The sequence below is a fragment of the Nerophis lumbriciformis genome, linkage group LG25 (assembly GCF_033978685.3).
Source record: "Nerophis lumbriciformis linkage group LG25, RoL_Nlum_v2.1, whole genome shotgun sequence".
In the NCBI taxonomy this organism is placed as follows: domain Eukaryota; kingdom Metazoa; phylum Chordata; class Actinopteri; order Syngnathiformes; family Syngnathidae; genus Nerophis; species Nerophis lumbriciformis.
This window is the reverse complement of record NC_084572.2, coordinates 24,796,803-24,809,302: the sequence shown is the minus strand read 5'-3', so window position 1 is coordinate 24,809,302 and position 12,500 is coordinate 24,796,803. Positions and strand designations below refer to the sequence as shown.

Below are 12,500 nucleotides of genomic sequence, written 5' to 3'. Positions count from 1 at the left end.
TATAACCACTGGGGAAGCAATTAAAGACGCAGCTGGAGCTTAAAAAGGTGTCTCCCGCCCACACAGGCCATGTATGAGCAGAGGCCATGGCTGAGGACGCTTTAATAAAACATTTCTTTTAACTCTTCCCGTTTTTTTTTTTCCTCTCTTGTGCATCTTCACCTCTCTCTCCAGAGAAACTCCAGCATCTCTGGAAGCACAAGGGGCATCTACCAAGCATCCGAGCGACGTTCATCTCCCAGTACGGGGTAAGACTTCACGCCGCCTTTTTGTTTTTCTTTTCTATATTGAAACTTATATTGGAAATAAGTAGCCGGTGAGCGGGAAGTCTGGGCTTCCTTGCTTAGGCTGCTGCCCCCGCGACCCCACCTCGGATAAGTGGAAGAAAATGGATGGATGGATATTGAAACTTTCTGACTCACTTCTTTATACGAAAAGAACAATATCCTTCTTGCATGTGCCAGTCATGAGAATAAGTGCCACTCTGAAGAAGAATTTACCAGAAAACATGATAATGTCATGAGAAATTACTCTCAATGGGCCCCATTCAGCAACTGTTCTTAAGAACAACATTTTGCGATATATTCTTGTAAAACACACATTTATTCCAATATTCTTTCACTTTTTTTTTTCTTCAAAATGTCTTGATTGAACTTTTTCTCAAATTTGATCCAAACAATTTGTCACAAAACAATGTTTCTATTTTTGTAAATGACAACTTCATTATGTTGAAAAATATAATGTAAAACTTATTTTCACATACATTTGGATTATTATCAAAGTTAAAAGTTATTCTTGTAAATAGGGACTTTTATTTTGGAATATGAGGACTACATTTATGGGAAATATCCAATGTGGTGTATTCTTTCAGTGATGCCATTACAAAGCAACACAGTTTCCAAGATTGTAATCAAACGATCACATACCACATGTATGGATGTCTATGATCATATAGGCCAGGGGTGTCAAACGTACGGCCCGAGGGCCGGATCAGGCCTGCGAACAGGTTTTATCTGGCCCGTGGGATGAGTTTGCTGGTATAAAAATTAACCTGAAATTTTTAAATGAATGAAACAGCTGTTCTAAATGTGTCCACTGGATGTCACTATAGCAATTCTTTGTATCTTTGTAGATGATGCTACATATGTACAAAATAAACCACATGTTAGTACATCAGTCGAGGAAAATGATCAAACTATATAAATAACATCTTTTAATTTGATTTTGATATAATTTTTTTATCTTGATGGATTGAAAATTAACACCAATGAGTTGACATTATCACATAATTGATTCAGAAAATATAAATGACGACAAAGTATATATACTATTAAACTGCAACAGGTAATTGTAAAAAAAACAACAAAAAAAACATGATTTGTACAATTTCAGAAAGTGCTTGTTCTATTTTTAAACACAGAAAACAATCTGAAGTTGTCTTTATTCTTAAGTTATCGTGCCGTGATTTTACCAGTCCGGCCCACTTGGGAGTACCGTATTTTTTGGACTATAAGTCGCAGTTTTTTTTCATAGTTCATAGTGCGATTTATGTTTTTTTCCTTCTTTATTATGCATTTTCGGCAGGTGTGACTTATACTCCGAAAAATACGGTAGATTTTTCTCCATGTGGCCCCTCGATTTTAAAATGAGTCGGACACGTCTGGTATAGGCGAACGCTGAGAATATAGTGAGTTATTTCACACTCTGACATCTCGTCTGTACATGAGGTCTGACTGAGCTGCCAGTTGGGGTGCAAACGTGATTCCTGTTGGGACGTCACACACTTCCTGGCCGTGAGTCAGCCGTGGCGCCACACATGGCGGCCCGACAGCGACTGTCCAAGCCTTCTGTCTTAGCTTCTCTGCTAACTGTATAAATATCTCATGAGGTCATCTTTAATGCATGGCGCAACAGTTGTACAGATAACATGAGTCCATGAAATAGGTTGTGTAATAAGTTTGACAAAGCGTGAGTTCTAATTTGTCGTATCCTCACATCTCTGCGTCGTAGAGCATCGGGTCGAGTCAAGTCGGTCTCACAGGGTTCCGGCGGATACGACAGTGACAGTGTGGAGATGCACCCGATGGACGAGTGCCCGGAGGCTCAGTACTACCACATGCAGTGCCGCCTGACTGAGGGCGCTTACGACCGCTCCCCTGGCTGCGGCGGCGGCGGCGGGTCGAGGAACTGGGGCCTCCGCAAGCAGGCCATCCAGAACTGGCAGCGCCGGCCCTACAGGAACAGCACCGAAGGCGAGGAGGGAGACGTGTCCGACGTGGGCTCTCGGACGACCGAGTCGGAGGTGGACATGTGGGAGCAGGAGAGAAGAGCTGTGGCCGAAGTCCAGCAGTGCGGCGCCCCCTATCCATACCACAGCAGGGCTGGGTATCGACCTAACGCAGGTAAAGGCTATCCGGAAATTTTTCAAGGGAACACGCCTTTCAGTTGACGAAAAATAAATGACCGTTCTCGGTTTAAAGACGACCCCCCATTAGGTCAGTGGTTCTTCGTGAGTTCAAACCCCGGCCGAGTCATACCAAAGACTATAAAAATGGGACTTGTTACCTCCCTGCTTGGCACTTTGCATCAAGGGTTGGAATTGGGGGTTAAATCACCAAAATAATTCCAGAGCGCGGCCACCGCTGCTGCTCACTGCTCCCCTCACCTCCCAGGGGGTGGAACAAGGGGATGGGTCAAATGCAGAGGGTAATTTCACCACACCTAGTGTGTGTGTGTGTGTGTGTGTGTGTGACTATCATTGGTACTTTAATTTAACCTTTTTGTCAATGGGGTCCCAATTTTTCCACTACAAATATTAACAATGATTTAGTAATATCATACTTGCCAACCCTCCCGAATTTTCCGGGACACTCCCGAAATTCAGCGCCTCTCCCGAAAACCTCCCGGGACAAATATTCTCCCGAAAATCTCCCGATTTTCAGCCGGAGCTGGAAGCCACGCCCCCTCCAGCTCCATGCGGACCTGAGTGAGGACAGCCTTTTTTCATGATGTGAGGACTACAGGGTGACAAGAACTAAGTCATCCAGACTAGAAATAAATTGTATTATTATGTTTACCTTACCTAAAAATAAATATATTTATTAATTAAAAAAATAAAATAAAATACTTTTTTACTATATTTTGCTAAAAACATCAAAATTAATTGTATTTTTATTTGTATTTTTTCCTGACTCCTTATTACATCCAGCCATAGAATTATACATTAAAATAAACATATTTGAAATAATTGATTTTAAATTATCACAATAATTCATTTAAAATGACCATATTTAATTATTAAAAGAATTGCTTGTTTATCAACAACTTTAGCATTTTATTCATTACATTTTGAAACTCTCATAAGCCAAGTTATGTTATATTCCTTAATATTTTTTTTTGCAAGTTTAAAGTATCAATTATCTAAACACAGTTTGTTTGCATATTTTCAGGATGTAGATATCTCTCTCTCTATATATATATATATATATATATATATATATATATAAGTATGAAATACTTGACTTGGTGAATTCTAGCTGTCAATATACTCCTCCCCTCTTAACCACGCCCCGCCCCCGACCACGCCCCCACCCCCCACCTCCCGAAATCGGAGGTCTCAAGGTTGGCAAGTATGGTAATATTACTCTTGATTTTAATACGATTCAATAATTGTATTTCACCTACTTGCAGTTTAACAGGATAAACCTTGTCGATTGCAATGACAGAAAAGTGAAAGTGGCTGAAATTGTGGCGATAATACGCCCTGATTTTTTAAATCTACCCCTTGTTCATTTTTATATTATTGTTCTCTTTTACAACTATGTAAGCTATTGTTTTTTTTTTTTTTACGAAACATTAATAAAACATTCAAACATCACAGCACGTGACGACGCAGACGCTGTGTTGTAAAACATTGCTAATAAAGGAAGTGACGTAGTCATCGCGCCTGCGTGGACCGATCAGGTCTTACGGTACCGATCGGGTAGTGACAGTGCAGGTGTTCTGTTATGTAAATTTAAGCTTTATTTCTATTTTTTTTTTAGCTTTATGTATGGTAAAAAGAGTACACAAAAAATACACAATGTTTTCTGCATAATACACAATTAAAAAAAAAATTAACAACGCACATTTTACCTGTGCGGATGCCCAGCAACCTTTTCAAAATGAGGCCCCAGCTTACCTAAAACTGCCCAGCCACTCATCAGAAACCAATTATTTTGCTCAATTTAATAGTTTTGAAAATGAGTGTTTTCTTAAATTTTCTCAAAACTGCTTACCGTATTTTCCGGACTATAAGGCGCACTTAAAATCCTTTTTTTCCCCTCAAAACTCGACAGTGCGCTTTATAACCCGCTGCGCCTAATGTACGGAATAATACTGGTTTTGCTTACCGACCTCGAAGCTATTTTATTTGGTACATGGTGTAATGATAAGTGAGACCAGTAGATGGCAGTCAAACATAAGAGATATGTGTAGACTGCAATATGATGGCAGTCACACACTAGAGATACGTGTAGACTGCAATATGAAACAAGTGAACAACACCAACATTTTATGTTCCATTGAAATTATAGAACATTACACACGGCGCTCAAAAATCTATCAAATTGTTTTAGTACGACTTTCTTAAGCTATGAAGCCGCACCACTTGGTGGATTGTACTGTGCTTCAACATAGGAGTATTGTTATGGTGTGTGTATAAGGTAAGACATATTATCTGGCGTTTTGTTTCGTATGCAAAAGCAACTTTTCTTGCCCTCTGGTACCTGCTAATCTGTATTTGGGATCTGCATAGGTCCTGAAAAATTGTGTGTGTCCGCCTTTGTAGTCCGTACCGAAACCGTAGTCGATAAGCTTCTTCTTTTTCTCTATCTTCTTGTTATGGGGCATTCATCCTCCACTGTTGCCATTTCTAATACAAAGTAGTGTAAAGTTCTTACTTATATCTGTCAGTAAACTCACCATGAAAGCGCTAAAACATACCAGTGTTGTGAGTATACATAATTCACCCAAGGAACTTTATTATTAGAGAGTTCCGGTCAGACGTTTTTTCCCTGTTCTTGCACTAGTGAGCCACAGATGAGGAGATGCTGCTCCGTTATTGATTGAAGTAAAGTCTGAATGTCATTAAAACAGTTAGCTCCATCTTTTGACACTTCTTCCACTCCCGTCCTTGCATGCTACACCGCTACAACAAAGATGGCGGGGAGAAGACGCTGCCGAAGGTGAGCCCCGTAAATAAAGACCGCCCACAAAACGGCGCATCTGGAAGGGACTGTCAGAAAGCGGCTTGAAGATGATCTGTAAAACATTATCTATGCAACATTTTGACCAAAAACCACCATTACATGTTATGTAGACCACAAGGAAGTGTTTTACATTTAGAAAAAAAATTAAATAAATATGACTCCTTTAATGCGCCTTATAATCCGGTGCGCCTTATATATGAAAAAAGATCGAACATAGACCATTCATCGGCAGTGCGCCTTATAATCCGGTGCACCCTCCTCTTCCAAAAACAACAACAAGGCCAGAAATGTGTCCCATAAAAAAACGTCCGATCGGAACTCTAATAACTAAAGTTCCTTGGGTGAATAATGTAAACTCACTACACCGGTATGTTTTATCCCTTTCATGGCGAGTTTATTACAGATATAAGTAAGAACTTTACACTACTTTATATTAGAAATGGCAGCGGAGGATGAATGTCCCATAACAAAAAGATAGAGAAAAAGAAGAAGCTTATCAACCATATCGTCGGCACCGACTACAAAGGCGGACACGCGCAATTTTTCAGGATTTATGATGGTCTCAAATACAGAATAGCAGGTACCAGAATGTAAGAAAAGTTGCTTTTGCATAATATTACGAAACAAAACACCAGATAATGTCTTACCTTAATACACACACCATAATAATACTCGTATGTTTAATGCGCCGACAATCCATCAAGCGGAGCGGCTTCATAGCTTGCCAAAGTCGTACTAAAACATTTTGATCGATTTTTGAGCGCCGTGTGTAATGTTCTATATTCTCAATGGAACATATAAAATGTTGGTGTTGTTTACTTGAGTCATATTGCCATTATATTGCAGTCTACATGTATCTCTTATGTTTGACTGCCATCTACTGGTCACACTTATCATTACACACTGTACCAAATAAAATTGCTTCGAGGTCGGTAAGCAACACCAAAATGATTCCGTACTTTAGGCGCACTGTTGAATTTTGAGAAAAAAAAATAAAAAATGTAAATGCGCCTTATAGTCCGGAAAATACGTATGTATTAAACTTGGCAGGCCAAACAAAATGACAGAACGGGCCCCACTTCGGGCATCCCTGGCTTAGCCTATTTAGAGTTAAGGGACTTGCGTCATTAGAGGGTCGTTGGTGACCATTAATGTCAGAAATACAATATTTTGCTCCTCCGCGTTATTTCTCTCAGCTTTGTGTATCAAGTCTGACATCAACACGTTTTCTCAAGCGCCACAGATTGTGCATCTTTCTGTCCGCTCCCCGCCAGCACGCTCTTGCCTCATTGCCACCTCTTCTCCTGCGCTGCTTTGGGGAACAAAATAGAAGCAGTCTGGGAAGGATGGTAATGTATGTGAGTTGTATGACGCCATGGCATACTCATGTTCCTCCACGTTACGCTCCGCATGTGGCTGGCGATCCACTGACGTACTTCTCCCTATTAGGAGAGGCCCAATCAGGTGTTGTCAGATGGTAAGTAGCCTCACGTACAGTTATTTTTCGCAGCTCGTTGTTGGTTTCTTTAGTTCATTTGGGAGTCTTGAGTGTAGGCGGTGTGTGAGGAAGAGTGAGCTTCTTCTGATGGCTTTGAGCAGACGGACTTGGAGGCCAAAAGATGAAGATGAGTCACCTCCGGGCGATCCCGCGTCAACACGGAGGCTTATTTCGGCTCCTCTCGGGAATCTGCACTCACTCTGCAGAAAACATCCGTTCATTCCTACAACAAACTGTATGTATAAACCGGGGAACGGCAACTTACGGCTTTTTAGCGCCGCCCTAGTGGCTCCTTGGAGCCATACTTGCCAACCCTCCCGAATTTTCCGGGAGACTCCCGAATTTCAGTGCCTCTCCCGAAAATCCCCCGGGACAACCATCCATCCATCCATCCATCTTCTTCCGCTTATCCGAGGTCGGGTCGCGGGGGCAGCAGCCTAAGCAGGGAAGCCCAGACTTCCCTCTCCCCAGCCACTTCGTCCAGCTCTTCCTGTGGGACCCGGAGGCGTTCCCAGGCCAGCCGGGAGACATTGTCTTCCTGACGTGTCCTGGGTCTTCCCCGCGGCCTCCTACCGGTCGGACGTGCCCTAAACACCTCCCTAGGGAGGCGTTCGGGTGGCATCCTGACCAGATGCCCGAACCACCTCATCTGGCTCCTCTCGATGTGGAGGAGCAGCGGCTTTACTTTGAGCTCCCCCCGGATGGCAGATCTTCTCACTCTATCTCTAAGGGAGAGCCCCGCCACCCGGCGGAGGAAACTCATTTCGGCCGCTTGTACCCGTGATCTTGTCCTTTCGGTCATAACCCAAAGCTCATGACCATAGGTGAGGATGGGAACGTAGATCGACCGGTAAATTGAGAGCTTTGCCTTCCGGCTCAGCTCCTTCTTCACCACAACGGATCAATACAGCGTCCGCATTACTGAAGACGCCGCACCGATCCGTCTGTCGATCTCACGATCCACTCTTCCCTCACTCGTGAACAAGACTCCGAGGTACTTGAACTCCTCCTCTTGGGGCAAGATCTCCTCCCAAACCCGGAGATGGCACTCCACCCTTTTCCGGGCGAGAACCATGGACTCGGACTTGGAGGTGCTGATTCTCATCCCAGTCGCTTCACACTTGGCTGCGAACCGATCCAGTGAGAGCTGAAGATCCTGGCCAGATGAAGCCATCAGGACCACATCATCTGCAAAAAGCAGAGACCTAATTCTGCAGCCACCAAACCAGATCCCCTCAACGCCTTGACTGCGCCTACAAATTCTGTCCATAAAAGTTATGAACAGAATCGGTGACAAAGGGCAGCCTTGGCGGAGTCCAACCCTCACTGGAAACGTGTCCGACTTACTGTCGGCAATGCGGACCAAGCTCTGGCACTGAGCATACAGGGAGCGGACTGCCACAATCAGACAGTCCGATACCCCATACTCTCTGAGCACTCCCCACAGGACTTCCCGAGGGACACGGTCGAATGCCTTCTCCAAGTCCACAAAACACATGTAGACTGGTTGGACAAACTCCCATGCACCCTCAAGGACCCTGCCGAGAGTATAGAGCTGGTCCACAGTTCCACGACCAGGACGAAAACCACAATGTTCCTCCTGAATCCGAGGTTCGACTATCTGGCGTAACCTCCTCTCCAGTACACCCGAATACACCTTACCGGGAAGGCTGAGGAGTGTGATCCCACGATAGTTAGAACACACCCTCCGGTTCCCCTTCTTAAAGAGAGGAACCACCACCCCGGTCTGCCAATCCAGAGGTACCGCCCTCGATGTCCACGCGATGCTGCAGAGTCTGGAGAATGGTTGTTCCGGGACAACTATTCTCCCGAATTTCCAGCCGGACCTGAGTGAGGACAGCCTGTCGTCACGTCCACTTTTCCTCCATATAAACAGCGTGCCAGCCCAGTCACGTTATAACATCTACGGCTTTTGGAGCGAGGGGATGAAAAGAAAAAAAACACAAAAAGTTATCTAACCTCTTACTCTAGAGAAGACTGTCGGTGAGCTCTGACCCTAATTACGCAAATTTCCATATCAGAAATTGAGAGAGAGTGCCCTCTGTTGGTGAGATTATTATTTATTATATTATATTAGCAGTTAGCATTCTATAGCTGACTCGGAATTGTTCCTACTAAATAAAGAAATGTCTAAAAAAAGATAATGTGTTAAGTATTTGACGATATCCACCTATTCAGAATCATGTTAACGGGACACCTGCTGATTGGAGTAAGGGTTTGGAGTAAACTGTATCAAACAATTTGGAAGATGCTGGCAGCCATTCAAAGTACCCCAAAGCTGCCACAAATGATTGAAGGATGCTGGCAGAACTGGGGACAATCAGACTTTATAACATCGGACCGTCTGCCCTACAGGATGTATTTGAGGACCAAAAATAGACGAGTAAAAAGTTGAAATTTGCTTCTGCTCGCTCAAGCACAACAATTCTAATCTTGTTTTCCTTTGCTGCGACATGGCAAGGTCTTTGTTTCAAGATCCCTCTACAAGACAATGCAGCGAAGACGAAATAAACGCCCTCTCTGTCAACAACACCTGGAAAGATTAACTCTTCCTTTGCCAATAACTATGGCTACATATGCACTCATACCCCCACTCCCATCCCACGCCTTTGCCACCGCTAAACCACACGTGGTATGAAGGGCAACAGAGCAGTGTCCTTAGTGGTACCGGATGCCTGCCCCTTCCCCTCCTGTTGCAAGTCTTGTGGTTTCTGTGTAAAATGTTTTTGTGCTTATCGGCTATCGAGTGTTTTGCCTGGCCCCAATCTGTGCTCCCTTCCCCATAGGAGCCCAGTCTGAGATCGACTTTTTTTACTCACCCTCCCTCACCCTTTTTCCCACCTTTTACGGGGCGGCATTAGTGGCGACCCATCAACGTTCCCGTTCTGTCTCAAGTACAATGTTTGTCTAATCTCAAACGGGTTTGTGGTGAAAAGGAAATGTTGACAAAAAGAGCATACCATATACCATACCATGCTGTCCCTGCATTAAATACATAAGTTGAAATATATAATTAGTTTGGCAATCAACCCCCTTCTCCCTTATCCATCCAAGTATGTTTTGTTTTGAAGAATTTGGACTATAGATTACAGCTCCATTTACTCATCCATTGACTAATCCACCTCTCCAAAGTCAGTCAGTCCATACATTCCTTCATTCATTTATTTTGTTCATCCATCCAATAAACGTAGGTAACTGTCAGGTCACCCCTGATTGGTCACCTTACAATCACAGGCCAACATTAAATAACAAACTGTCTTATTGTCTTGTGTGCTTAGGTCGGTCTGAAGGCGTCTACAGCAAACCCTGCCGCCATGAGAAGAGCCCGTCCAAATCCAACGAGGTGATCAGCCCCGAGATCCTGAAGATGCGCGCCGGCTTATTCTGTATCTTCACCTATCTGGATACTAAAACCCTGCTAAGAGCGGCGGAAGTCTGCAGAGATTGGAAGTTTGTGGCTCGCCACCCGGCCGTGTGGACCAGACTTCTGCTGGAAAACGCCCGCGTTTCTTCCAAGGTAGAAGGCGCGAGAGAAAAGCGCCCCGTTTTGTGTGCAGCGTGGAGAGGATCCCTGCTCATTCCAGTCTTTGTCCCCACAGTTGCTGGGAACGTTGTCTCAGTGGTGCACTCAGACGCACTCGCTCATCCTGCAGAACCTTAAACCTCGACAGCGTGGAAAGAAGGAAAGCAAGGAGGAATACTTAAAAAGCACACGGTGAGTAGTGGTTAACAGGTGCTAATACAGAGGAACTCGCTTATGTCGACAACTAAGTTACGAAAAAGGCCCCGCTTATGTCGACGTCGGTATACATCGTCAACATAAAATGTGTTACCAGTGGTGGGTAGTAACTACGCTACATTTACCCAGTATTTTTAATGTAACATACTTTTTACTTTTACTTGAGTATTTTTGTAAAGAACAAACGCTACTTTTACTCTGTTACTAGTTTAATTCCAATCACTACATTTATTTAAATCACCATTAGATTTGGGATTTATTGATTACTGCTTGCAAAGACATATCCTGTTAACTCGTGAGAGAGACTTCTTCCGCACCTGCTGTTTTGGGTTGGGCTTTCTGGGTGACGAGGGCCGTACTTTGGCTCCCGCACATACTGGGAGACAAATATATTTTGCATGCAAAACATACATACACTATATTGCCAAACGTATTTGGCCACCTGCCTTGACTCACATATGAACTTGAAGTGCCATCCCATTCCTAACCCATAGGGTTCAATATGATGTCGGTCCACCTTTTGCAGCTATTACAGCTTCAACTCTTCTGGGAAGGCTGTCCACAAGGTTGCGGAGTGTGTTTATAGGAATTTTCGACCATTCATCCAAAAGCGCATTGGCATACTTGCCAACCTTGAGACCTCCGATTTCGGGGGCGTGGTTAAGAGGGGAGGAGTATATTGACAGCTAGAATTCACCAAGTCAAGTATTTCATACATATATATATATATATATATATATATATATATATATATCCTGAAAATATGCAAACAAAACTGTGTTTAGATAATTGATACTTCAAACTTGCATGAATATAACATGAATATAACATAACTTGGCTTCTGAGAGCTTCAAAATGTAATGAATAAAATGCTAAAGTTGTTGATAAACAAGCAATTATTTTTATAATTAAATATGGTCATTTTAAATTAATTATTATGATCATTTAGAATTAATTATTTCAAATAGGTTTTTTTTAATGTACCGGTATAATTCTATGGCTGGATGTAATGAGTCAGAAAAAATACAAATAAAAATACAATTAATTTTGATGTTTTTAGCTAAATATAGTAAAAATTTATTTAGTTTTTTTTTTTTAAATTAATAAATATATTTAGGTAAGATAAACATAATAATACAATTTATCTCTTGTCTGTATGATTTAGTTCTTGTCACCCTGTTGTCCTCCTGTCGTGAAAAAAAGGCTGTCCTCACTCAGGTCCGCATGGAGCTGGAGGGGGCGTGGCCTCCAGCTCCGGCTGAAAATCGGGAGATTTTCGGGTGAGGCGCTGAATTTCGGGAGTCTCCCGGAAAATTCGGGAGGGTTGGCAAGTATGCGCATTGGTGAGGTCACACACTGATGTTGTTTGAGAAGGCCTGGCTCTCAGTCTGCGTTCTAATTCATCCCAAAGGTGTTCTATCGGGTTCAGGTCAGGACTCTGTGCAGGCCAGTCAAGTTAAACCACACCAGACTCTGTCATCCATGTCTTTATGGACCTTGCTTTGTGCACTGGTCATGTTGGAAGAGGAAGGGGCCCGCTCCAAACTGTTCCCACAAGGTTGGGAGCATGGAATTGTCCAAAATGTTGGAGCATTCCGAGTTCCTTTCACTGGAACTAGGGGGCCAAGCCCAACTCCTGGATAACAACCCCACACCATAATTCCTCCACCAAATATCACACTCAGCACAATGCAGTCCGAAATGTACCGTTCTCCTGGCAACTTCCAAACCCAGACTCGTTCACCAGATTGCCAGATGGAAAAGCGTGATTCATCAGTCCAGAGAACGCATCTCCACTGCTCTAGAGTCCAGTGACGACGTGCTTTACATCACTGCATCCGACACTTTGCATTGGACTTGGTGATGTATGGCTTACACAGCTTTAAAGGGGTCATTTCTATTTTTAAAACACTTCATTTTGGTCTACATAACATATAATGGTGTTCCCTTTGAAAACAAGCCTATTTAAAAAGGCGGAGTTGTTAGATGCAAA

At 43.2% G+C, this 12,500-nt stretch overlaps 1 protein-coding gene across 1 annotated transcript in view; it reads left to right on the top strand.

The window, feature by feature from the left end:
* The window catches only part of fbxo41 (F-box protein 41), a 228,028-nt gene that overhangs the window by 197,960 nt on the left and 17,568 nt on the right, over positions 1–12,500 (top strand). The window contains exons 7-10 of the mRNA XM_061984025.1: positions 175–248; positions 2,011–2,402; positions 10,047–10,285; positions 10,368–10,483. Coding sequence (XP_061840009.1) covers positions 175–248; positions 2,011–2,402; positions 10,047–10,285; positions 10,368–10,483 — 821 coding nt within the window. The remainder of the gene's footprint in view (positions 1–174; positions 249–2,010; positions 2,403–10,046; positions 10,286–10,367; positions 10,484–12,500) is intronic.